General features: G+C 31.0%; 1 protein-coding gene across 1 annotated transcript; it reads right to left on the bottom strand.

Annotated features, from left to right (window-relative positions):
* Positions 1-3,287: 3,287 nt before the first annotated feature.
* LOC107445299 (uncharacterized) lies at positions 3,288-17,171 on the bottom strand. Its single transcript, XM_016059663.3, has 4 exons — positions 16,964-17,171; positions 8,602-10,435; positions 5,816-6,077; positions 3,288-3,594 (listed from the first exon to the last, which is right to left on the bottom strand). Exons 2-4 carry the CDS (start codon positions 10,393-10,395, stop codon positions 3,362-3,364), a joined length of 2,289 nt encoding a protein of 762 aa, XP_015915149.2. The 5' UTR covers positions 10,396-10,435; positions 16,964-17,171; the 3' UTR covers positions 3,288-3,361.
* Positions 17,172-27,546: the final 10,375 nt, after the last annotated feature.

The raw sequence follows: 27,546 nt of genomic DNA, 5'->3' as shown, positions 1-27,546 counted from the left end.
ATCAGCAATTCATGAAACAAACTTAATCAGGAAATTCCACTTTGAAAAAAAAGAACAATGCTCAAATCTTTTTAAAAAATTAAAAATCTGCCTTACTCATAAAATTTGAATTTTAAAATTCATATAATTTGAAAGATTTGTTTTAAAATAGTATTAAAATTTATAAGTCATATATAAGATATTCATAACCACAACCAGTTACGTTTCAAAATTTGTAGTACAGTTTACATCATTCCATTATATGCTTTCACAATTATTTATAATACTGTTATACGAACAAACGAATCATTTCTACGGCATTTTGTTGGCTAAATATATTTCTAAGGAATCCAAATTGCAATATCTGTTGTCCCCTTTCAATGAAGTTATCCAATAGTGGAAAGAATTTTCTAGGTAGATAAACTAACTATTAGAAAAGAATTTATTTTATTCAGTTTTGAAGACGATACTTAAATAAAATATGTTATTCAGTCAATAACGCGGTGACGAATACCAATTTGTTTTCGCATTTTTGATGAGTTCTGCAAAATTGGTGAAAACGAAACCCACGTATGTATTGACTTCTTTCAAAATGTAATTTGTCTCAACCACACAAAGTAACTGAATTTTACTATAAATATTGAACATTAAATGACATGTCATCATCCGTTTTCCAAAAAAATATGTAACTATTGTTGACAGCATTATATTGACTCATCGCATTTTACAAAACTTTATTGCTCGAAAAGTTTCTTTCAGTTAGAATATGAAATATCGAAATAATAGAATAAATATTTGTAATCAAGATATATCTGCTATAATACAAATGGGTGTGTGAATAGTAGTAGTTATATTTCGTTCATTTCAATATAACTCTTTAAAACTTTTTTTCCCCTTAATCTTACATTATATTTAATTTTGCGTGAAAAACATGTTAAAATTAGATTTTCAGATTTTCAGTCTCAAATGCAAACTATTGCTGAAACAACGACTTTTACCCAGATTTGTTTTTGTCAATGACTTCTAAAACTAAACTTTTTAGCAATCCCTGAAACTCGCCTCTTACTTTAACTTTAGTTTCACAAAACATGTGTTTCTTTTTATTTTCAGCAAGATGAAAATAAAAAGTTCCTTGTAGAGTGTAAAAAAAGATAAGCATCAATAAAGGGGTACTAAAAAAAACTACAGAATCGTGCGCTAAAACGGTTATGTAAGTAATAAAGCAAAAATAATTCCAATATTGTTTTTGTTTATTTACTTGGTTGCTTTACATTATTAGATTAAACAAAACATTTAGTAGTAACAAACGTATTTAGTAGTTCATGTCATCAAAATAAAGATTAACTGTATTAAGTATCATATATGTCATAATGCCGTTGTTCGTAGCAACTCATGATATTTAAAATTCACTATAATCAAGCTGATTTCTCCTGTACTTATATCTACGAGGGGCCATACGACATGATTCAATGTATTGCAGTACTGTATTGATACAGCCGTATTTGGCACCAAATTTACTCATTAAATACTTTACGCCTTTATAGGAGTATATTTGGAACCTATTAAAACTGCACCAATTACCATGATGCCAGTAGTGCCTACTACCAAATTTAAGCATCATTGGTGCCAATAATAATAAGGCGACTTTTTTACGTTCTCTTAAATAAATTAGTGAATTCCTCCGTTAATTTTGCTTTTTAGTATATAGTTTATTATTTTATTTCAATTCGTAACTACTACCACTGTTAATTTCCAATGGTATAAATAATGATATCGGAGTTGTTGTTATGTTTATTCTCTACGAATTAGTTCTATTAATTAAATAATTTTGCTTTTCAGTGAAAACCTTATATTTTTAATTTCAATTACCGTTGATTTTAAATTATTTAGTTTTATAGTTACAGGTTTTAAGAGAATAACTATGAACAAAATAAATACTTGGTTTTAGATAACCTTATAAGAATTAATTTGGTGACGAAGTCCACCTATGCTAACACGACCACGTTGATCATTCAGATAACCTGACATAACGAATAGAAAATATTTAAGTATTACGGAACGCGTGATAAACAACTTTTTAGATTAGAGCTAGCAAATATCACTGATGTTATCATTACAATATTTGATAACTTTAATTTTTGAATATCTACCCAATTGTGTATTAAATAGTTTTATAACACTTAATTTCTATCCTAAGTTGGGCATATTTCAAATTCGTCTTAATGTTACCTTTGTTCTTGATTTACAAACTAATTATATTTTAAGAAATAGTGTGTGTATGTTTCCCCCTAAACTAACTCTTCTTACTTTAAATTGTATTTTTAAAAAAAAATATTAGCATTTGCATCATATCTTATTGTTATTATGAATGCTAGTGTTACAGTATACCAAAATGGCAACAACTACTTAACACCAACTATACTCCATTGCAAATTAAAAAAGGACCATTTCAGTACACGATTTAAGTAATCATCATGCTTTTTGTTTCATTTTATTTCGTTATCAAATTATACAAATATGCCTTCAAAACTATATAAAAGCTTTTTAAATTTAAACACGTCAGACAAAAATTTAATTCGCGCTATCTTTTAAGATATATATCATAGAATGACTGATGAAAAGTTATCGTTTCGTGATCTTATCGTAGTCTTAGACATGGTGACATATTTTGATAAATGCTCTTGAAACAAAAAAACTATATGACGTTGCGAGAGCATTGGATTTGATTGGACCCACTAAAAACGGTGGTTAAGCTGACATGCCCTTAACAAATCAAATGCGAGATAAAGAATTCATACTTTTCTTTCGCAGTAGTAGAAAATCGCTTGCAGGAATCCATATTTATTATTATTTTATCAGTTTCTTTTAATGCGAACAGAAGGGAGTATATTTACGATTTTTAGATAGATTTTATTTCAAATTCTTATTACTTGTCAGTTGATTATTCAATAAGTTTTGTTTTCCTTATTTCACTAGAAAGCAAAAAGATGGCTGTACAAAGTTGTTTCAAGAGTTGGCGATGTTGGTATATATCCGCGCTGAAAGCTTAGCATTTGGTGTGAAATTAGATGTAATAAAAAATTTTACTACAGTTGCGATATTATACTGTACCCTTAGTTTAATGAATTTAAACATAACTTCAATCCTAATTGAATTAAAAATAAAATAAAAAATTACATTTTAAATATTAGAAATGATTTATGTTAAGAGCTGCAAACAAATTTCTATAATTATAAAAGAAAACCAAAGAAATAGCTTTGAATTTTACTGTATGTTATCCGATATTTTTTTTTATGTTCCACAAATTGTTGCACTTTAAATTTCTGTTTATTATCTTTAGGGAATGATAGCTGAAACAGTAAGAATTGCCTGAAATGCTATATCAATTCAAATTCATAACAGAGCTGCCTTTGTTTTTAAATTTTGAAAATCTCTTTTCTACAATGAAATATCCGATGTAACCGACACTAGACACGAAGATTAAAACGTATATTTTGACAGATGTACAGAAATAGGTACTGTAGGCGAATGATAGACAGAAGCCTATAGAATACCATACATAAAATGCTCCAAATGCTGCTTCCTCTTCTGCTTTAAAAAGGACTCCGTAAAATGCTGGAAAATAGAAAGAAAAAAAAATTTAAATAAAGACTATTAATAATAGGGCAGTGATCAAAGAGTGCACTGTTAGAAATTTCTCTGAAAAATATTTTTAATTGATGTTAAATAACAATTTATTTAATTACTTTTTTACTAATATTCAAACAAAGCAGTCATATAGTTATAAATAAGATGAAAATCAAACTGTGAACTGCGGGAAAAACAGTTTATACGATTAAGAAACCAGAATTTCATTACTCCAATCAAACCCACCTAATGAAGCCACTTAATTCCTTGCAACTACTTGCATATTATAACGGAGAGGACTGGTCTGTCAGTCTAATGATTGACAGAACTGGAGTTCATCAGAACTGGAGTTCCCAACGTTGACATCAAAATATTTCCACCATTCCCTTTACATGAAAGGTTTCCAGCGTCCTGTGCTGTCCGATATGTATCCTGCGATCTCCAATGCCCATTTTCTATCGAAAAGCCTAGCTCCCATGTCCAATTAAATTTCTGTTTACGATTTTTGAAACCATGCTAGTTGTAAATGGTTTTAAAAAAAGTATAGTTTTGTATTTATGGTTTTATAGCCATACTAGTTCTAAACGGTTTCAAGACCGCAAAGATAAAAAATGTTCTTCACTGTAAACTTTACTGTTAATCGGATGAACAAACTGCTGCCGGTTATTGTACTATAATTTTAGAATGAAACTTCTAACAGTGTGGCAGCATATCATTGACCTGAACGCTAAACTCTGAGAATAATTTAGTTTAAATTTAATATTTTAGAGTTAATTTAAATTTAATATTAATCATTTTAGATCAAATTTATAATTCTGTCGACATTGTTAAGCTTTGACATCAAATTTGACATTTTGTTAAACATCAAATGAAGCTTTCATGTACAGCTTTAAGGGTACAATTAAAATGTAAGATCTTCAAATTGAATAAGATTACATCAAACTCCTACGCTTTTACACCAAACAAGAATAAATAACTAATCAAATTGTTAACTGTTAACCGAGCTATAGCCAAAACATAAATATTTCCTCATAAAAAAGTCTTATCTTTGTTCTGAATCTAAATAAAAACCAGTTTAAGCAGTTTTCACTTTCTTGATTTGTGATAGAACAGCTTGAACCTTTTTCCTTGCTTCGAGAATCATTTTATTTTTTAGGCAAACGTAAACATATAAAGCCAAATAGTTAAGAGGCTCCGCTTTTTTTCTGTTGCGCATTATTTTTATTTTCAGGAACAACCCTGTCGTTTTGGCATATTTATTTTTGCTTATTTAACTGGTATGATGTGCATGTTCAATGTAACTGATCTGGTGTGCATGTTGTTTGATGTAACTGGTCTGGTATGCAATGAGAGCAGAATGGTCAGTCTCTCTTAGAAGCGCATTTAGAGTTTTGCAGTACCTAGTAGCCCTTATTGTAGTATCAAGAGGCATAAATCCGACTTCAAACGATTCTGCCTTGAAGGATGAAAGGAAAAAGAGGTTCAGTGCTTTCAAAGAACCAAGTTAAGACGTCACTCTGATAAACTTTTGTTCCAAACCTCGAATTTTTACGTAAAAGAACGTTAATGGTTGAAAGGGATTACTTAAAATATGCTAATGAATTAGTTCTTAATATTAGTAGTCAAAATATTTGAGGTAGCGCTATCTAGAAAGTAATGTCCCAGGAGTTCAGTTAGGGACCCTTAATGTTCATTTTACTTTTCGCATATTCCACCATATCTCACGAACTTTTGAAGAGAAAGAAAAATTTCACGCTCAAATATGAAATTCGTTTATCAACATATAGTCTGATGAAAAAAGATAATTTTGAATATTTATATCTTGCTTTTTAATATTATTCTTAATAATCCATTCAAAAGTTTAAGTTGTAATGCATACCCATTTTTGACAACATTTTAAACTATGTAATGTTGAATAATGAAATACAAAATTTGAACGAAATCGGTGATACTTCTTGAGGGAAAAAAATTTAAAAATAAGAATGATTTTAAATTTTATTACACAGAATCTATTGAACCTCTTTCGTTCAAATTTTGCATATTGTCATCTAACATACATAGTTTAAAATGATGTGAAACCAATTGTTTAAAAAATTGGAGACATTTTTTTAGAGAATAAGCAATATAAAACCAAACTATATCCTTTTTTAACAAGTGTTTGAAGGGATGCAGTAAGATATTGGACGAGAAAATTACTTAACTGACTTACCTCTTAACTGTGACCAACCCATTCCGACGAAAGCTCCAATCATTCCAGCTGTTGTAAACAACATTTCAGGATGCAAAGGCTTCCAAAGCAAAAGCAAAGCGCTGAAGGCTATGTTGAGAAGCGCAGCGAAAGTAAACAGAGCTAGTCTACCGAAAAATTTGACAATCCACCCAGAAGAAGTTGCGAAAACAGCACAGAAGAATCCGTAAACTATGGAGACCAAAGACACGTGATACGTTCCCCATGCACAGCTTACATATGCCTGCAATTGTAAAGATAAGTTGAGTGAAGTGTAATTATGTTTGAAGTTAACATTCAGCTCGCTATGTCGGAGTGTTTGCGGGGAAAAAATCACTCAGAATGTAATTTGAAATACATTTAAAATAAAAAACGATATGATAGATCTGAAGAAAAAATATTGAATTATACAGAATTTATAAAAATCCCGACATCACAAATTTCCGTAACATCCAAAAGTTAAAATGAACTAGGCATCACCGAAAAGGTTTTCATAACCGTACCAGATGGCAATCGGGCGAGAGGACGGCCAAAGCACAAATGTACGAACTGTCTCGAAATTTGAAGCTGGGAAACTAAAGAAAAAGATAAAAAATTGCCTGGAATCGAATTCCGGAGATGGTCAAGGGGCATACTTGGGCTGCCTCGCTGTTTTGAAGGAAAATGATTAGGAGAAAGCATTGTACTTTTACATTTTTTGTACATTTTTATGTATTTAGCTGCGATAATTACAGACAAATTTATAATTTAAAGACCGCCTTTGGTTGTATAAACGTTTTTCTCTGACATAACTAAGAAAAAAAATTTAAATTTATTAACCAATCGCGGAAAATCGAAATTACCAACTGTCCCAAGCTCAACATCTTATTTTACCTTGAAATATTTCCCTGAACTTTGGACTTTACTGCCCAAAGGGCTGTTAAAGGAGCAACTTTAGACCCGGATCCTAAAAATTATTCTAAAATTTCAAATAGATCATTTGAGAGAGACGTTTAAAAAATTAAATTTTCTCATTTGTTTAGCAAAAGCCTTTAGCAAAAATAAAACTGCCGACGATTCTGTTTTATTAAATATGTTAAAGATAACGTAAGTTTTGTTTACTAGATTATGGCTCTCATTAATTAAAGAGAGATTAATACGCGTCCTTTAATATTCATTAAATTTTTAATTGGTTATTGGTTTAATTGGTTAAACTCAATGGTCATTGTGAATGTGGTAATTTAAGCGGACTACGCCAAATGAGCATTTCACAAGTTAACTGAAACCCGATGCTTATCATTAAAGAGAGGTACAAGCTAACGAATTTTATCTTTATCTTTAGAGATATACTTTTAAAACGTATTACTATAAAACTTAAAAGTTTTAAATCAGAAACATATTTTAAACGATAAATCACTCCAGCCAAAATATCTAGAAAAAAAATAGCGATGTGAAATTGCCGCACTATTTGAGCCCTCTCGCCTTCTTCTACTCCTAGCGCCCAATACAGTTTTCGTGACATTTTTCCATTCTGATTGCAATTTAACTCTCGTACTGCTTAATATTTTCATTTGAAATGCAAGTAAATGATATTTGAACTCAATACTCTTAGATGCATAGTTTAAAAAGTGTGCATTTTCTGAAAACACTAAAATAAGTTTTTTTAATGAAAATGAATTATGAGCCTTTACTTTCTATAAGCAGCATAACTAGACGATGGCACCAGTTACTACAGTTAATAGTTTTTAACTCATTGCAATAGATGGTTGGTAAACAATAACAAACTTTCTAAAACCGGAAGAAATTTAGAAAACTTCTGGTGTATTCATCCGCTTATGTTATGCTTACGATGTGATGTGTGAACAGGCTTAATATTCCGAGAAGTTTTATTATTATAATTTGTGTTTAAATTTGCTCTTAATTTTACCCTTCATAAGACTTTTCTGTCATTTTAAATTCAACCAGGTCGCGAGCCTACAAAGAAAATTAACAAAATTGATATCACAGCAAAAATAAAGTGCAAAGTTCGCCATATTTTGAGTGTTATCTATTATTTGGCTATATTTGTGTAAAATAGCGCTGTTTAATATTTTTTGGGTAGCATAGCAAGATTGTGAAGTCTTTCAAATTCATTTTTCGTTTGTTTCGTTGGAAGTTAAATTGTAAAAACGCGTTATATTGAAAAAACTACAAGTATAATAAAATAGGATGGCGCGTTTTTTCCTGCTTGAGCGTAAACATCAGCCGCAAATAAGGCGAATTTTGAGCCCCCGGGCCATCATTGCTTAGCTTTGCACTGTCAACCATCCATCAAAGATATCGGTCTACTATACTATAACATTTTCTTTTTTTTAATTAAGTGGTGTCTCTTTCTCTCCTTCTTCTATGAAAAAAGATAAAAACTATTTTAATGATACGTGAATAGCATATTCTTGAAAGGATTAATATAAAACTTTCATTTATATCATTGTCACTAGATGTCAGTATTATGAGGAGAAGGTAAGCTATTTTTAAATTTTATATATATTTTTAAAGGTGGACATTTTGTCAAAGAATTCGCAGCTTAACGGAAATCTTATTAAATTCCTTCCAACTGGAAAAAGCTTGATAAAATTCTTCGATTTGATTGGTAAATGTTAGAAGTTTTCTTAAAGTTGCTAAGTTACCGACTTGTCGGAGCTAAGTCTCGTTTACGATAAACACGGATAATTGTTCCCTTGTAAATTCCTTTGTCATCTGATAAACTTTTTTATTTTTAAAATGTGAAAAAAGGTAAATCAAAACTTTACTTTGTTAAATTCTCCCGCAAAGAAGCCTTGAATCTGTCCTAGATATAGAGTATATGGAATAAGCAATATTAAATCTGTGCGTTTAGTTATTCTGTAAGTTGCCATCAGAAACTGTAAGGAGAATGGTGCTTTCTCAGATTCAGACTCCAACGGTTCCAGAAATAAAGCCACAATCAGAATCGAGACTACTGAAAGGGAAACGCAAACAGTTGTCAAAATGATTCTAGTTTTATCCGATACTTTTTCTAAATCATTTGTTAAACAGTTCGAGTTGGCATTGCAATAGTTCGCTCCACACGCATACGCGCAGGTAGAGTTGATGAAAACATTCGGTGCATCTACACCCCTTTTAAGAATGAAATAGGCCAACAGATTGCCCGATAAGTGGCTTAAAAGAAAAGCCATGCCATGTATCCCAAACACCCGAGCTGTTATGGATTCCACTTTATTTCTGAAATGTTCCTGACTGCATTTTTGAAATTTTTTTGGCATTGGTCTAAGTATATTGTTAGTGTGTTTCGCATCAGTCAATTTTGCGTGCGATGTTCTATTTTGAATCATTTCTGTTCTTAAATTTTCACTAATGTTCCAAACTGAATTATCTGATAAGACTGGAACTCCACATTTCTTATCGTTTGCTAATTCAATAGGAACTGCAGAAGTTGTGTGATATTTTTCTGCAACTTTGTTACTCAAAGAACAACACTCAGAAATTTTTAGATTTCGAATACTATCATTGGATTGCAAAGTTTCATTTATTGATTGTTGCTGATTTAGTGCATGTAACGTATTCTTATTCGTGGCTATTTGTTGTTTAATCCCTTCCTCAGTGCTCCCAAACTTCGTATGGAGAGTTTTTTCCTGACTTGCTATGATTTCACTAGATGGAGCTGTCATACAACTTGCTTCCAGATTTATATGAATGTTTTTATCGTTTGCTTTTGGTTCCATTCGATTCTTGTCACTTTCTTCTAGACTGTTATAGAAAATATTCTTTTGAATTGGATTTGTATCAGAATGATTCTTGCCATTTGCATCCTTTATGTTCGCATGAGAAGAAGTCTTGTCGCTGGCTTCGTCTAGATCTGTATGAATGGTATTTTTATCACTAATTGTTGCATTACAATGGGAAGAATTCTCTACTTCAGAATTTTTGCCATTTGTGTGTCCTGTATTGGAATTTTCACTACTTGTTTCTGCTTGAAGTTCATTTTTAGTCCTCACTACTGATTTGGATGGTAAAGTCTGGTTCAAATCGTAAGTTTTATCATTTGTTTCTAATTTCTTCGAATCATTCGTGTTCCTTGGTTTTTTAAAGTGACACGTATTGTTTTCTTCACTAAAAGTACTCAACTTTGCTAACATAACAGAAGCGTCATTTAAATAAGTTGCTTGCGAGCTCCACAGCAGTGCAGCACTAAACCCAATTATCATAGAAACAGGAATCATCACAGCCCAGTGAGGGTAATAATTCGAAGCAATGTACGGAATATATAAAATCATAGAAAGCACAAACGTAGTCTTGCTTCCGAATCTTTTTATAAAGTACTTGGGAAACAGAAGTGCAGATGTGCAAAAAAAGGCATAGTTTATTGCCAGAGCTGCAACCCCGATGCCACCTTCTTTGTTCATTGTGCTCTGGAGCATGGTGGGCCCGTCGTATGCGGTAAAAAGTGTAAAAGCACCGACACACATTACGAAAATGTTCTTCATTATCCGTTTTCTGCTCATTACTGCTGGAGGACATGTTAAAGACGTATGTTCAGCCACATCGTTTTTGCATTCATGTGTCATAGTGGTGGCTCCAAGCAGCTAATGTGTCCACTAAGATTATCTAGAAAAAAGAATTGGTTGTAATTTGTTATATATGATTGTTTACAACAATACTAAACCCTTTATACCCGACTTTTGCGGGATTAAAATTTAAATATGAAAAGCAGTTAATGCTCATGTATTAAAATAAGTATACTGTGAGTTTAAAGTTTTCCCGTTTTCCCAGAAATCTCCTGGGACAGTATGTCCCAATCGTCTTGAGTATTGAAAAATACCTACATACTGAATGGTAATAAATAATAAAAATAATATAAATGCATCGAATTATTCGTTCTTACCAGTAGTTGTGTGACCAGAAGCTATTCAAACCAGAAGTTGCCGTTTGTCTTATAATATTTCTACCACAAATGGGATAGATTGTCCCACTGGTAAGTACGTTTAGGATATATTGTTCCAATGCTAAGTACGATTGAGATAATATATCAGACAAAATAAAATGTGTCAAAATTTCTAAATCTGATATTAAATAGGTACAATTATGACTTAATAAGAACAAGCATAGCTATTTTACGCAAAATATGGCAAAAATATAATTGAAGTTGCCTCAAAATTCAGGAAATGTGTAAAGTAAAACGAGATTGACTGGCTTGCTCGTAAGCAAAAAACTACCATTTTGAACAAGAGACAGTTGCCAAATTCCTTTAATCATATTTTTATTCCCTAATGCCAAAAGAAGCTTGAAAACATAAGAAACCCATGAAAAATTGGGATCTGTTTCTCCATTAGGGAGTAATGTTTAATCTTTGAGACGCATATATTCCATTCAAAGGGTTGAAAGGGTTAAAAAGCTAAAAAAGTACCAGAATGAGTCTTAAATAATTTTTGGTAATCCTTGCAGCTGTACGCACACACGCATTCTCAGGAATTTCCATGAAATTCACAGAGTTGGCCGTTAATTCATTCAGACAGATCTCTTTTTGAGAGAAAGAGCCCAGTTAACGTAATTAAAAAGAACTTCAGAAAAATCAGTGGAGTTAATTATTTTTCGAGATTATTTGGTAGTAGTGTGAAAAGTGATTTCCTAATAATATTTTACAATTTGTGTATTCGTTACTTTAATTGCATACATTTACAGGACAATTTTTCGCGTGATATCGTAGGATTTTATCATAATAAAAATGCACCTCTTTTAAATAAATAATCATAAGAAACTGAAACCGAAAGATGTACTCGATAATATAATAACTTCATTTGATTTAAAAAGTTGATTGTTTTTTTCTTTAAACTCCATTTGATTATCATTGATAAAGATAATAAAAGTCATAATGTATCTAGTGCTCAAATAAACTCCTAATTCAATGTCATTAGTTTAATTATAGTTTGTCTATAAAAAGAACTCCCCTCACCTGAACTCTAAAGCGGTCTTCTGCTATGGAAACAAGAAATACCCCATTTTAAAGAAAAGAGCTTCTTTTTCCCCTGATTCCTTTTCTCTGGCCGACTCGAACCAAAATCTGTCTTAAATAAGGACCCAGAACCCCTACTCGTAACCATAGTCACCGCCACTACTCTAGACGAATGGCTAGGAGAGTTCTTTACATGGACAAAATATACGATAATGTAAAAATTCTTTCTACCCATTCTTTCTACCCAATCAGGGGCATCAGCCAAACCTGATGCCCTTGAAATCTTGTTTCATTTATATGGATGACAATTCCCCTGTCAACGACATGAATTATTAATTCCTCTCCTTAGCACGTGGAAATTCAACCTGCCCTGATTTGCTTCTCTAAGCCACTGCAGTTTTTCAAGTTTTATTTTTTCACCTTAATTATTTTTTTATTTTGCATTGACTACTTTACATTTTTTATTTGTCCAGTAGCGAACTGATTGTAAAGACGCGGTTCGCAGGAGAACACCGAAGTCAAGCATCAATGGCTGCGGTCAGTGTGCGGGTGTGCGCGCTCGACTTCGCGTGCAGGTCCTCGGGCTACCGAAGCAAGGGAGCCATCCCCTCTGCAGAGGATCAAAATTGCGATGGCATGTCTTCGGATCATCCTCAGGGATGTTTCCCAGACCACCGCCTTTAGCCCATTGCTCAGCTCTAATGTGACGTTAATAAAGTACCTACCTACTAAAGTTGTTTATTTCACTCTCGGCCATTACGGTTTTTATAGCTTTGTTTTTACTCTTTTTTTCCATTTTTATAATGGCAACTTTAAGGTTTCTGTTTCAAGTCTCTTTAGTTTTCCCCATTTACGTCTGCTGAGTCGTTACTATTAATGAACTTTGAATGAATTTAAAAAAAAAACACATCGGAACTTATTTAACCCATTGATGAAAGAAAAATTAAAAAATAGAAACATAGAATACTTACAGAGGATGTTGAATAAACATTATAAGTGTTTATCTTTAAATTAGAGATAAAGACATATTTATACGAAGAAACAATACCTTTATAACTTTATCTTGATCGACAATGTTCTGGACAATAAGAATGAGTTTTAATCTTTTTTATGTTTTGTAGAAAAATAAAAGAGAGCACTACTTCATTGTGCAATAGCGCATTTAAAAAACTTTCTACTTTTACTATCATTTCTATTTTTTTTATTTAAAAATTCTAAAAGCATATTTCCTAAAAAATAGCCTTAACAAAAATTCTACTAAGAGTAGCAAATGTTTAGAAATAGTACTCATTTTATAAAAATTTAAATAAATAAAACTATTATAAGGATAAAAATATTTTAAAATATCTAAAGATTATGATTAAGACAACATTAAACATAATTCATAGAGAGTAACTCAAAAACAATGTAAGAACTTTAAAAAATGAATCCCTTTGTAAATATTCAACAAATGGAGAAAAAAAAATGCTTTTTAGTTATTTTTTCCTTTGTGAAATTTTGAGAGCCAATGCAACTGTGTATTTTATTTTGGCTCTCCTCAGATATTGACCTGAAACGCTCATGCTGTGTATATGTTACCGTGAATGACCGAAATCAAAAGAATGTCGACTTTCACCGGTGAATGTCTACAATCCCATAGTCACTCTGGTGAATGCCCGAAATATTTGTTATATCCGATTTGATATTAATTTATTCGTTGATATTATTATATTTATTCGATATTGTAATATCTGCTGAGGATAGATTAGGAGAAACATCAGTGTTCTGAGTGCGGGTTAAATGCATACTGGGCAGTGGCACTTAACCTTAAAAAAACATTGATGTAAGGCATACCGGACAAATGTATACATATATGGCAGTACTTTTACTTTCGTTACTTGTACCGCCGGTACAAGTAAAAAGTACGCACTTTTACTTGTACTTCGTTACTTTTTAAATTTAGTACTTTTACTTGTACTNTGTGAAAATTGTTTCTACCCATGTTATGTCAGCCAAACATGATGCCCCTGAAATATTGTTGCATTTATATAGTTGTCAATTCTCTTGTCAACGACACGAATCATTAATTCCTCTCCTTAGCACGTGGAAATTCAACCTGCCCTGATTTGCTTCTCTTAGCCACTGCTGTTTTTCATGTTTTATTTTATCACCTTAATTAATTTTTCATTTTGCATTGACTACTTTATATTTTTTATTTCACTCTCGGCCATTACGGTTCTTATAGCTTTTGTTTTTTTAACTTTTTTTTCCATTTTTATGATGGCAATTTTACACTTTCTGTTTCAAGTCTTTTTAGTTTTCCTCATTCACGTCTGATGAGTCTTTACTATTAATGAACTTTGAATAAATTAAAAAAACGTCAGGAACTTACCTGACCCAATAATGAAAGAAACATTTTTTAAAAAAAACATAAAATACTTACGGAGGATGTTAGATAAACAATATAAGTGATTATCTTTCAGTTAGAGAAAAAGGCATATTTATATAGAGATAAAGGCATAAAGGAAAAAAACAATGCCTTTATAACTTTATGTTGACAATGTTCTGGCCAATAAGAATGGGTTTTAACATTTTTCATGTTTTGTAGCAAAATAAAAGAGAGCACTGCTTCTTTGTGCAATAGTGCATTGTAAAAACTCTATTAATCATTTCTACTTTCTTTTTACTTAAAAATTCTAAAAGCATATTTCCTGAAACATGGCTTTAACAAAAATTCTACTAAGAGTAGCAAATGTTTAGAAATAGTATTCATTTTATAAAAATTTAAATAAATAAAACTATCATAAGGATAAAAATATTTTAAAATATCTAAAGATTATGATTAAGACAACATTAAACATAATTCATACAGATTAACTCAAAAGCTATGCAAGAACTTTAAAAAACGAATCCCTTTGCAAATATTCAACAAATGGAGAAAAAAAAATGTTTTTTAGTTATTTTTTCTTTTGTGAAATTTTGAGAACCAATGCAACTGTGTATTTTATTTTGGTTCTCCTCAGAAATTGACCTGAATGCTCATGCTGTGTATATGTTACCTTCAATGACCGAAATCAAAGGAATGTCGACATTCACCGGTGAATGTCAACAACCAAATTGTCACTTTGGTGAATGTCAGAAATATTTGTTTTATCCAATCTGATATAAATTTATTCGTTTACATTATTATATTTGTTCGATATTTTAATATCTGTTGAGGATAGATTAGGAGAAACATCAGTGTTCTGAGTGCGGGTTAAATGCATACTGGGCAGTGGCACTTAATCTTAAAAAAAACATTGATGTAAGGCATACCGGGCAAATGTATACCGGGCAGTGGCACTGAACCTTAAAAAAAACATCGGTATAGGGTATACAGGGGAAATGTCTACCGGGCAGTGGCACTTAACAATACCTAGAGTAATTCGGAGTGATTCTCAACATTCAACGGTGGAAGTCAACAGCCATCAATTTGGGTTATTCACAATAACATATCAATTACAAAAAGTTATTTCAAGTATTCAGATTGCAATTAAATGGCAGGAACCGTATAAACTTAGTCGCACTTTTTCTAAAGATGAAATGTTTTCCGAAAAATTTCTATCAGTGCGTGTTGAACTGTTATCAAATATAAATACCATAATTTTGTAAAGTACCAGAGTAAAGTATCTAGAGATGTCAAAATGGATAAAAAAACAAACTGTTTGAATTGTCATTTTACCACATTCAAACAAAACAACCAAATAATCATAAATAATATGACACTTAAATTGTTAATTGTGGGAAAAATCGTTTAATAACTTTTTTCTTCTAATAACCAGAATATCACAAAAACTAGGCACATCTAATGAAGCCACTTAGTTCCCTGTAGATGATTGTATATTATAGCCGAGAGTTATTTATAGTTGTTTTACAACATTCAAACAAATCAGTCATATAGCCATAAATGAGATGATATAAAAACCAAAATAAAAACTGCGAGCAAATCGTTTATTAACTGCTTTTACCTAATACATTTAAATGAACCGCATTTCATCGTACCAACAAGGACCACCTAATGATGCCCTTTAGCTCTTTATAGCTGGGTACATATTAAAGCTGAGAGTGCTAATCTGTCAATCTCATGACCGACGGAACAGGGGTTCGAGTCCCAGCTTTGACATTACGCTATTTCCTCCATTCCCTTCAGCATTTGAAAAGTTATAAGTATCCTGCACTTCTCAATTTATGACCATGGACTATTATAATACGATACAATAATTCACACATAGATGGCAGCACTTTAAAACTGCTGAACTGTCTCCAATGTCCAGTTAAATTTCTTTTCTACGGTTTTGTAACCATGTTAGTTGTAAATGGTTAAGAAACCATATAGTTTTTTATTCTTTTTTTTTTTGGCCACACTAGTTGTAAACAGTTTCGAAACTGCAAAGATAAAAAAAAACGTTCTTAACCGTAAACTTTACGAATAATTGGATGGACAGGCTGCTGCCGGATATTTCACCACAATTTTGGATTGAAAATTCTAACAATGCGGAAAGAGTAACTGCATAATTGAAAAACCTTTTTGTTTTTCACAAAAAAACGCTCTTTAAACTCTGTCTGTAATCGCTTTAAAATGTGACCCATCATTAAATTGCCTCAATAATATAAAGTATCATACATAAAATATATTACGTATATATTACGTATATATTAATATATTACGTATATAAAATATATTACATAATATATACATAGCATTATTAAGCTTATATAATGTATAGCAATGAGCATAAATAGGAGCCGCGATAGCTCAGGGATAGAGCGTTCGCCCCCCAATGAGGTGAACCGGGTTCGAATCTCAGTGATGGCTGGTCGATACGAATTCCGCATCCGGCTTGCACCGATCACAGTGCTGACATGTTATATATCTTCAGTGGTAGACGGATCTTGGGTTAGAATCCTCTTGCCGTCAGGCTAATCGTGGGATGTTCTCGTGGTCTTCCTCTCCATGTAACGCAAATGCGGGTGAGTTCCACCAAAAAATGATCAGCGTTGGCAAATTTCTCCCAATACTTGATACAGGAGTTCCCTTGCATTGGGTTCAAAATTACAATGCTACGGAGTTGAACATTAGTAGTCGTAAACCCAAAAATTGGGTTGGCTGCTCAACGACAATTACAAAATACAATAAAATAAGCATAAATAGATACTGATATTACCTTATATCGGTAAAATTCCTGCTGCCTTCGTTGAAGGGATCGATTTTTTTTATGAAATGCAACAAAATATTATTAAATATTTAAAATATTTCTCTCGAGAAGATAGAAAACAATGTGTAATAGAAGGATGAACAACTTTAAATTAGAATAGTATATTCCTTTCGATTCCTTACGTGTGCACTTTTTCTGAATTAAGTTATCAATTTGCGTTTTTATGATTTTATGGGATACAAAGTCTGTATAAATTGAGATAAAAAAAAAGCGTAAACCTTGAATTCGTAACTCCAACGCATGATTTTATTTGCTTAAGTAATCTAAAATAGAAATCAAATACGGTAAACAAGCCACCATGAGTGAATTAAAAAATGTGTAAATACATTTTGTTCAATTAATTACGAATTACGGTGTCAAGTATGGAGTGGAAACTGCACTATTTCATACATAGAGTGCATAGGTTTCATGTATGTGTTCTATAGCCAACGCTTCGGTACCTATAATCAACGCTCGATATTGGCCCCTTTAGTCTGAACAAATATGCACAATACGTCAGCAACAAAAAAGAGCTAGCTGAATAACTTTTGATCTAATGATAATGGTTTTGATCAAATGCAATGGTACGTTATTGTGTCTGATTTCGTAACTTAACATATCGTCTGCACTAATTAATTAGTATATTTGAGATTATCCCTTCAACCTTCAAGTTTGACTCCTAAAACATAAAAATGCGATTATTAGATTAAAAGTTATTCAGGGTGGTCCGTGCATTTTTTTGCCCATTGTACACTGAGCAAAATATTAATGCATCTAAACGTCAAAAGTTTTGGCAAGTACTTTACACCCCAATACCTTTGTTCTAAAAAAAACCCACAGATAAGCCTTGTTTTGGGTGTTTCATCAAATTCACTTCCCGGTTTAGTGAAACACCAAAAATGTTCTTTTACTCTTCTTGGTGCAAAGTAATCAAGCATAATTTCTGGTTTGAATCACAGTGTTGACATTACAATATTTCCTCCATTCCTGTAAACACATGAAAAATTTCCAGTGTCCACCAGCCTCCAATATGTGACTTACATTCTCCAATGACCATTACCTAACAAAAAGCCTAGCTTCTAAGCTCTGCTAAATTTCTATTTTACGGTTTTGAAACCACGCCGGTAGTAAATGCTTAAAACCCGTATAGTTTTGTATTCATGATTTTATAACCATACTAGCTGTAAATGGTTTTATAATGGTGAAGGTAAAGAATTTTTTCTTTACCGTAAGCTTTACGGTTAATCGAAGAGCAGATTGCTGACGATTATTTTACCATCAGTTTAGAAGGAAAATTCTAACAGTTTAGTGAAACACCAATTCTTTTACACTACTAGGTGTAAAATAACTGCCATCATTTTTGGAATTAAGTAAGACTACAATTTCTGAATACCAAGCATGATGGCAGTTGGAATTGAACAGGATGTATATGATGACAGATATAATACACATTGGAGTCAGTAAAATTATTCTTACGATACAATATAAAGTTAGAATCATTAATTTATGATGCATATATACACTTATTCTGAAAGTACCGTCATTCGGGGCTACTTTGTGCAGGATTTCGCAGTTTTTGAACTTTGACATGTAAAAAAACTATGTTAATTCAAACTTTAGTAAAATTTATCGATATTATATTCATAACTGGAATCAGACGAGTGGATTTGATCAATATTGGCATTATTTGTAAGTAATATTTACGAATAATAAGTCAAAACATACCTTGCACAAAGTAGTAGTAATTCGATTTTCTACTATCAGAACTTGTCATTTTGAACAAGCTAAATGTTTTATTTTATAACCGCTGTTGAACAGCCGACCCAATTCTGGGTTTACGACTACCAATGTTCAACTCCGTAGACTTGTAATTTTGAACCTAGTCCAGAAGACAAGGGAACTCCTGGATCAAGTATTGGGAGAAATTAGCAATTTGATTTTATTAGAAAATATTCACATTTTCGTGGATAGCACAAACACGTTTTATATAGTGTTTTACCTACGCATAAAATATGGATGGGTCGTAGTACAGCAAAACTTAGGTTTGCTAATTTTTATGTTTGGATGCATCTGCTTTGATACTTGATATGCTTTCATCATGGTGCGCATTGTGGGCTTTCTGTCAATTTTCTTTGACAGCCATGCACTACCGGAAGTCTGGCAAGAAAGTTAATCAGATAAGTAGAAATTGATTACAATTTTTTTTTGTTTCACCAGAAACTTTGTTACTGGGCTATTTCTTTTGTTTTGGTAGAAGGTTACAGTGTATGCAAAGAACAGTGCAGCATTTTCTTGGAGATACAGGTAATGCACTGTTTGCTTTTTTAATAGCTTTCCCCTATGCTTAAGTAATATTATAAGGAGAATTTCCTTACTGAATTTCTAATACTTGTATCAGTACCTTTTTATTTTTCCTTTGTCTTCCTTTTTTCAATTTATCTATATCTCGGTTAAGATTTTTTTTTTCAAAATATTTCTGTTATCAAAAATTTTCGTTTAATATTCTTTATCTTCTTCCTTACAAATATCTTTTTGTTTTGGAAAATTCTAGTTCTATATTCTCTCATTCTTTCAGCTGCTGTTTTCCCCATATTAACTACTCACTTAAAAAACTTTTGACTATAAACTAAAGACACTTTTAAATGAAAATGGCACAACTTTGTATAAAAAGGTGTACTCTAATAGTGGAGGAACTGGTTTCAGCTAGTTGAACCGAGATGCATTAGCACTTGTTTACATTCCTGGAGTTCCTTTTTAATGGTCAACCTATCAATTTTGTGTAACTGAGTGGACATTTAGTTTTGTCCACTCTGTTATATGAGAAACTTAAAAAAATTTAATCTTTTTTCTTCAAAAATATAACATAACATGATTGTACTAATAGACTTAATTGTAAAAACCAAATATTATGTTAAAAAGATTTTTGTGTAATGAATAAAATAAACTTTAAAGAATAATTGCAACAGAGAGGACAGTATATATTTGAAATAATTTCTGATTTAAAAAATTAGAAGAAAATTTTTTTTTGACGGTAATTACTGCATAATTAGACTCAAGAACAATTTATTATGCAATATAAATCAAACTACATGTAAAATCTCAATATTTTTAATAACTTATTCTTGTTTAAAATAGACAGTTTTTTTTCGTAGAATGAGTCAAAAGCATGAATGCTCTCTATTTATGATGCATTTTACTATAATCATGCATAGCTCTAAGAAATAACTTTTTAATTCATAAATTACAGCAAATTTCCTTTAAAATGATACCAANTATATATATATATATACATGCGACTTTTGAAGCAGAAAAACATAACTAAAAACGAATTCGTCTCTTTTTTTAAAAAATCATAAAAACAACAAAACATCATAAATCGTGCCTAGATTGAGCTAGAATCTCGAACTACATTATTTTGATTATGTGTATTCTCATAATAAAATACATATTATTTAAATATTATCTTCTTATTATACAAAACATTGTTGCGTATGTAGACTGATAAAAAAACAAGATTTTTTTTCTTTTGCGTTGACAATAAAGAACTGCAAACTGAGATATGTGTAAAAAGAATCAGACAAGCAGTCACACATAAGCAAAAGCGCTTAAACGTCTTTGTTTATAAATTTCAGAAGAACTTAGTGCTTTTCGTCAAATGCGTTTTACTTTTTTTGGGGGGATTTATAATTTTATGAATTTATGCTTAAAAAAAGTTATTATTTATGTATCTTCAGATATAATTTCTAGTTACATAGAAAAGTTCTTGTCTAAAATGTCTTAAATATTAAGTTTTGCGAAGAAGCACAATTCTTTCTCTAATTACTTGACTAATTATACAATAAGTGTAAATTGTTTAACATTTATTAATGCCTAAAATTTGATTGAAATAAATGTACTATTAATGAAATGTGGCTAATGTTATCAGACATAGAATAATACGTAATATTTTTAATGCAACATTCCGTTTATCATCACAAAATCAAAATGATTGAGAAGTAATGATGAAGGTCGGAGAGCGAAGCGAGCATGTGACCTACATAATGCTCCAAGTGACATATATATATTGATTAAAATAGATAATTGCACTCACAAAATATCAAATTTAGTCATTTCTTTACTAGATATCATACAAAATCGTCCAAAAAAAAAACCTTTTAAGAACATTGCGTCAAACATTTACAGAGGTCATAATTTTATACTGCCGCTATTATTGCTATGATTGAAGTCTAAATATGACCTTCCCCTTCCATCCAAAATTAAAGCTTCATATGTGTGGTACATGTGCACCAAGTTACATGCTTCTATCATTAAAGGTGAGATTCATTCATATATTTTACCAATCAACCTTACTATTATCTTCAATATCTAATGAGGAATTACGAATTTATCTTTATCATTTTGGTATTTGAAAACTGACGGTAGCATTAATCGCTTTCCACATTCCGTAGGAGGCCCTTAAATTTCATCACAATTCAAATTTACGCATTCATTATCTTCAAAGGGACGAAAGGAAAAAAATCCTTACTAGAGAAGGCTCAGATTTTAATTCATTTTTATAGTTGATATACATGCATTGATATATGTTATAGATACGCATTGCGGAATTGATTTTTTACAATTTTGTTCCCATTGTCACCCAGCATTTATAAATAATTTATCATTACCGAAACCTTTTTTTGTAGAAATAATAGTGCTGCCATCTAGATTTTTCTAAATGAATTATGTGCTAAGTTCACAAATATAGAAAATCGGATTAATGTACTTTCAGTGTTTTTCGCTGCTAACAACAAACGCAAGCATTGGCGTACATAGACTTGGTACCCTGCATGATTTATAAATGCTCCTTTTTTTTGTCTTAACTTTATTTATTTATTTTTAAATTTTAATATGAGACAAAAACACTAAGATACATTCGGGTATCATTCATTTTATTTTATTGTATATTAAATTATGTATTTTAATTTAAATTATTTTTATTTTAATTTATAAGAAATTAACATTTAAGATAGTCAGAAAAGTACTAAATTGGAAGAGTACTAATTTAGAACATTGTATACAATTAAAAAAAACATACCGCATCTAAAGAAAATTCATTTTAATAAATAAACCGAGAAAATATATCACTATCTTACAATAATTGTATGCAAAGTTCAGTTAAGTTAATTATTATTTGCAAAATGAATTTAAAAAATATCTTAATGAAAAAAAAATTATTTTTATTGTATAAGGGTGCACAACCCTTTCTTAATATGTTGGTGGGGAAAGGGGAAAGTAATGGATTTTTTATCACTTCACGTAACACAAAAGTTTATTTTAAAATAAGTTAACTTTAATGCTCTTGAAATAAAGTAAAAAACAAATAAATGGACATATATTTTTTATTGAGCACCATAAATGCAAATTAAATATTTTAATTAATGAATTTTTATATGGTCATAAATGATATAAAATAAAACAAACAAATTATAGCTCGAAACATGATTCAACATTCAGCTTGAATTCAGTTCAGTATATTTTCAGCTTTAGAACGTTCATATTGAGTGAACTATAAGAGATTTTATAAATGTTAAATCTTGAAACGATTTTTTTTAAAAACCGAAATAAAGTGGAAACGAAGTTCAAAATCAGTTAACAGGTTTAAAAAAACCCACATTCGATTTTCACGCTTTATAATAAAAATTGTATTCAAAATATCGAGATTTAGAAGGAAATAAATGTGGACAAAATTAGTAGCAATTGACAGAAAAAGAAAAAAAAAGATTGAAAAATTGCTTGGATTGGCGATGAAATAGGCACTAAAAAAATTTATCGAAAGTGATAATTGAAATGAATTATTTGAAAGTCGCTAGTCGTTATAAAATAACGGATTAACAATAAATTTGAACCCCGTGGAAAAGCGTAGCAAAAACTGCTATAAGGATTCAGATTTCTGACCCCCAAAATATAGGGCGTAGCCAGAAACTATGAAATATGGACCCAATAATTTGGTCAGGAGAGCTCTCCAAAGTTTGCCCCCCTTAACGTTAATTTTACTTTTTGCGTATTTCGCTATATCTCGAGAACTTTTCAAGCGAATTGAAAAATTTTTGCGCGCAAATATAAAATTCATTTATCTAAAGATAATTCCATGCAAAAAAATACTTCTTCTGTAAATATGTATTATTTTTTATTGTTTTATTTAATACTAGGAGGCTCCGCCCCCTGATCGCTAACGCTCGCCAACCCCCGAGAATTGCTACGCAATCCTATGTGGTTCACGCCGTGAACCATGGCTCGCTGCGCTCGCTCGCCAATGAACACAATGTTCTAGCACAAAGACATAGTATATTATCATCAAAGACATAGTATTTTATCATCAAAGCATTTTATCATCATTGTGATACTTTGTGCAATGAACACAATGTTCTAGCACAAAGACATAGTATATTATCATCAAAGGCATAGTATTTTATCATCAAAGACACAGTATTGTACTTATGTAGAAGAATTCTATCAATGTTCTTATTATCTTTAAAAAAAAAGTATATTAGCTATTTAGATTTTTCATGGTGAAAAAATAAAAACATTAGCTAAATGAGAAACATAATGGCAAAATAAATTATCAAATACTGCAGTTACTCACTTAAATTCAACTAAATGTGTATAATAAATTAGTTAATGCTAGAAANAAAAAAATGAACGTTTTGGTAAGAATCTTTTCCTTTATTTTTTCTTCCGTTTATTGCTTCTTTCCTTAAAGACTGTAGCGCAACTAGAAATTTTTTGCTGGTTGGGGGGGGGGGGATAGTTGTCATTAAATTAAGAAAAGTATTTAATTAAATTAATTAAAGTAAGTATTAATTAAATTTTATGTAAACTCAATAATTTGACCTCCCAACCCTCTTCTGGTTGCACGCCTGCCTTAAGTACCCGTTTATTACGATCACTCGGATTTAACGAGTACATGTTACGGTCCCTTTGTGCTCGTTATAAACGAGTTCGACTGTATTTTGTTCAGGAGGGCGATCGAAAGTTTAGACCCCTTAATGTTAATTTTACTTTCTGTGTATTTTACTTTCGCTATATCTCGAGAACTTTTGCAGCGAATTGAAACATTTTTGCACGCAAATATAAAATTTATTTATCCAAAGATAATTCCATGCAAAATATACTTTTTAGTAAATATGTATTATTTCTTATTGTTTTATTTAATATTAGTCGAAGAATTTTAAATTGTAAAGTATACAATTTTTTACTTCATTTTAACGAATATAATTATACATGGGAAAATACTAAATCGATTAAAATCGATCGAATAGTTTCTAAAAAATCGAATTTCAAAAAAGTTGTGTTTTAATAACTCGATTTCTCTGGAACTATTTGACTTATTTTGCTTAAAATTTGTATTTTGCCATGCAAAATTTTATTCATAAATTAAATTATGAAAAAAATCGCATACCTTACCTTTATAAAGTTTTCCGACTAATATTTCTAAAAATAATGAAAGATATGCATTGAAAGTTATTGTTTGCATGGATTTATCATTCGATAGATGAAGTTTGTAATTGTGTGGAAAAAGTTTTAAATTCGCTTAAAAAAAATTTCGAAATAAGGCGAAACACGCAAAAAGTAAAATTAAAATTAAGGGGTACAAATTTTGGAACGCTGTAATGACCAAACAATTGGGAATATACATCTCAGACTGCAGCTACCCCCTCCCCCTCTTTTGGAGGTCAGAAATCGGAATCCGACGAAAAAAAGGCATGTTTATTTAGAGAAGTACGTTTTTGTGTTTAATTTCGTAACTTAAAATATCGTAATTCATTAGCATATTTGAGGTCACTCTCTCCAACCATTAAGAAAGAGTTCCAGAGCCAGAAGATCCGATCATTAAATTAAAAGTTATTAAGGATTGTTTTTTTTTAACTTTGTGCACTGTACACCAAGTACTACGACGAGCTAGAAGATTAAATACAAAATTAAAGTTTTGAAAATCATGAGTTGTATATTATTATTTTTTGTGATCTTAGCTCTTACTTTTTTATTGAAATTGAATTTTCTGAAATAAATATTTAAAGTATAAATTCACGCGTAAATTATAAATTGAATCAATCGAAAAATCAACCAATAACATAGTTTTTCGAAGCTCTATCGCCAAGAAAATAAAAAGCTACAGTTTATGTGCCTAGCAGTAGAAGTAAAAGAGGATTTTGAGCTTGCAGTGAAATATTATCTGTACTTTAGAACGAATGAGCAACTTGAATATTCTAAAAGTTATTAAATTTATTTAAAGATCGCCAATTTGGCGAGATTTTTCGATGTAGATAAAAATTATAAAAATCATTCTATTAAATTTGTAAAGATCTGGCCATTTATATTTTATTTGGTTATACTAATTGTAACTCTATCTTTATATTTCTTATATGTAGACGTGACCTCAGTGTACTTTTGACTTGCGTTTTGTGTGTATCATTAGACATTCATCTTTATTTCAATATTTGAATTGCATTTGGTACTGCACTTTCTTATCAATATTGCATTTTGGTATTGCATTTTCTTATTTAGTTTTTCCATTATGAGGCTTCGGGGCACAGTTGGTTTAACCACTGACTACGGAAAGGCTTCAGTGTGTTAGCAAACAGTGTGTCTCCTAATAAAGTGCTGTTTTTTCAGACATAAAATATTATCCCATTTACTGCAGAAAGATTAATTAATATAATAATATTGAGTAAAAATGTATGCAAATTGCGACTTAATCGGAGCGTCGGAATGCATTTTTTTATTAAAAGGAAATATTTTATTTTAGTTCAACAAATTATGGCATCGAAAAAAAATTCTGTCTGTCTGCTGTATTCGCTGCAAAAAACTGATTACATGAATTCCTTACCTTTCCACTGCAAAATTTATGGAACAATCCATTTCTTTTAGGGAAGCAGCTTTAGAAAGACTACCGCTACACGCTTTTTTTGCAGTCTTGCGTCTCGGTTTCTTAAACAGTAAAAAAAAGTAAGAAATAGGGTTAGTTCATCAAAATCAAAATTAACTATACTCACAATCTCTGAAAATAATGATTATTAATTGATCTTGGCTAATGCGTGATAATCAAAATGTGCCGCAGTCAAGCAATCTTCTTGATGAATTTACACTTCAGCACATATTTTCTGTACCATTTACTTCTAACTTTACGTTAATTACTTTTATAGAAAGAGGTTTCATAAGCATAACTATAAACAAAAAAACACGTGGTTTCAGCTGATTTTTCTATTTAATCATTTATTTATTTATAACCGTCGTTGAACAACCAAAACCCAAGTCGTTGAACTCAATTTTGAGTTTACGTCTACCAATGGTCAACTCCATAACTTTGTAATTTTTAACCCAATCGAGAAGACAAGGGAACTCCTGGATCAAGTATTGGGAGAAACTTGCCTTCGTGGCGGACTTTTTAATGGAACATAGAGAGGAAAACCACGAAAAACTCCCCCATAATCCGTCAACCACTGAGGATAATTTACGACAGTACAGTGGTTGGTGCAAGCTGGAAACGAATTCATATCGATCAGCCATTGCTGGGATTCGAACAAGGTTCACCTCATGAGAAGGCGAACGCTCTATTTTCTGAGCCATAACTGCTCACTCTTTGGATTTAGGTATAATACGTTGCTTAATAGTGCACAACAGGAAAACCTCGATTCGTTGTTGCTGAGCCAAACTAGAAAGAGGTAAATCAGCAGCAACCGATGTAAAAATTTTAACTCTTCATGCAATAGAAAATTAATATACGATACATAGAAAAGTATTGGATAATTTAGAACAAGGAATTGCTTCAAAAACCTGGAAGGATTTCTATTTTCTGGTGAAACTAAATGTAGTAATCAAATTAACGAAGGTGAAGAAAATTGGGATGTCGATCTTAATGATGACGAAAGGCAAACATCGCTATTGAAAAAGCTGATGATGACGTAGATGACGATAATGACGAAGATGATTAAAAAGTTCCTACATATCATACGAAAGTGCTAGAAGCTTCATACATCATTAGTTATTATTTGCTGTTTAATTCAACTACTGAAACTTCCTTTTCCTAGGTGTATGAATTTGAAAAAACTATTTTACAAATTACTCTCAGAAAAAACATCCAATTTTATTCGTAAATTCTTTTTTGTTTTTTGGTATTTTATAATATTTTTATCTTTGTTTAGTTGTTGTAAATACCATAAGAAGCATTAGTTAACAATATTATTTTATTACAATTTAATCTTTAGAAACATTATTATTCATTCTGTCATTGCACTTTATATGGCGCTTTAGAATTTCGAAAGTTTCACACTTATGCGTCTCTTTTACTTATGTACTTTTTTCTGTTGGTCCCTTAGGCCGGTGCATAAGTGAAAATTCGCTGTATATACAATTTTTGCGAACATGAGAATGACAATACCACTTTTTGCATCATTTTTATGTAAAAGTTTCAAGTGTGTGGGTAGTGATAATGCAAACAAAACACACAAAAAACAGGTATTGCAAAAGCCCACAAAAAACTCCCTTTTCCACCTAAAAAAAATAATAAACAGTTG

The sequence above is a fragment of the Parasteatoda tepidariorum genome, chromosome 10, assembly GCF_043381705.1.
Source record: "Parasteatoda tepidariorum isolate YZ-2023 chromosome 10, CAS_Ptep_4.0, whole genome shotgun sequence".
In the NCBI taxonomy this organism is placed as follows: Eukaryota; Metazoa; Arthropoda; class Arachnida; order Araneae; family Theridiidae; genus Parasteatoda; species Parasteatoda tepidariorum.
The sequence above is the reverse complement of the archived record's forward strand: the minus strand, read 5'-3'. Positions and strand labels throughout refer to the sequence as shown.

Coding starts and splice junctions, on each gene's coding strand:
- LOC107445299 (XM_016059663.3), bottom strand. CDS start 10,395: ATGACACATGAATGCAAAAACGATGTGGCTGAACATACGTCTTTAACA. Junction 6,078..8,601: donor TTGCGGGAGAATTTAACAAA/GTAAAGTTTTGA, acceptor TTACAATTGCAG/GCATATGTAAGCTGTGCATG. Junction 3,595..5,815: donor GGGTTGGTCACAGTTAAGAG/GTAAGTCAGTTA, acceptor TCTATTTTCCAG/CATTTTACGGAGTCCTTTTT.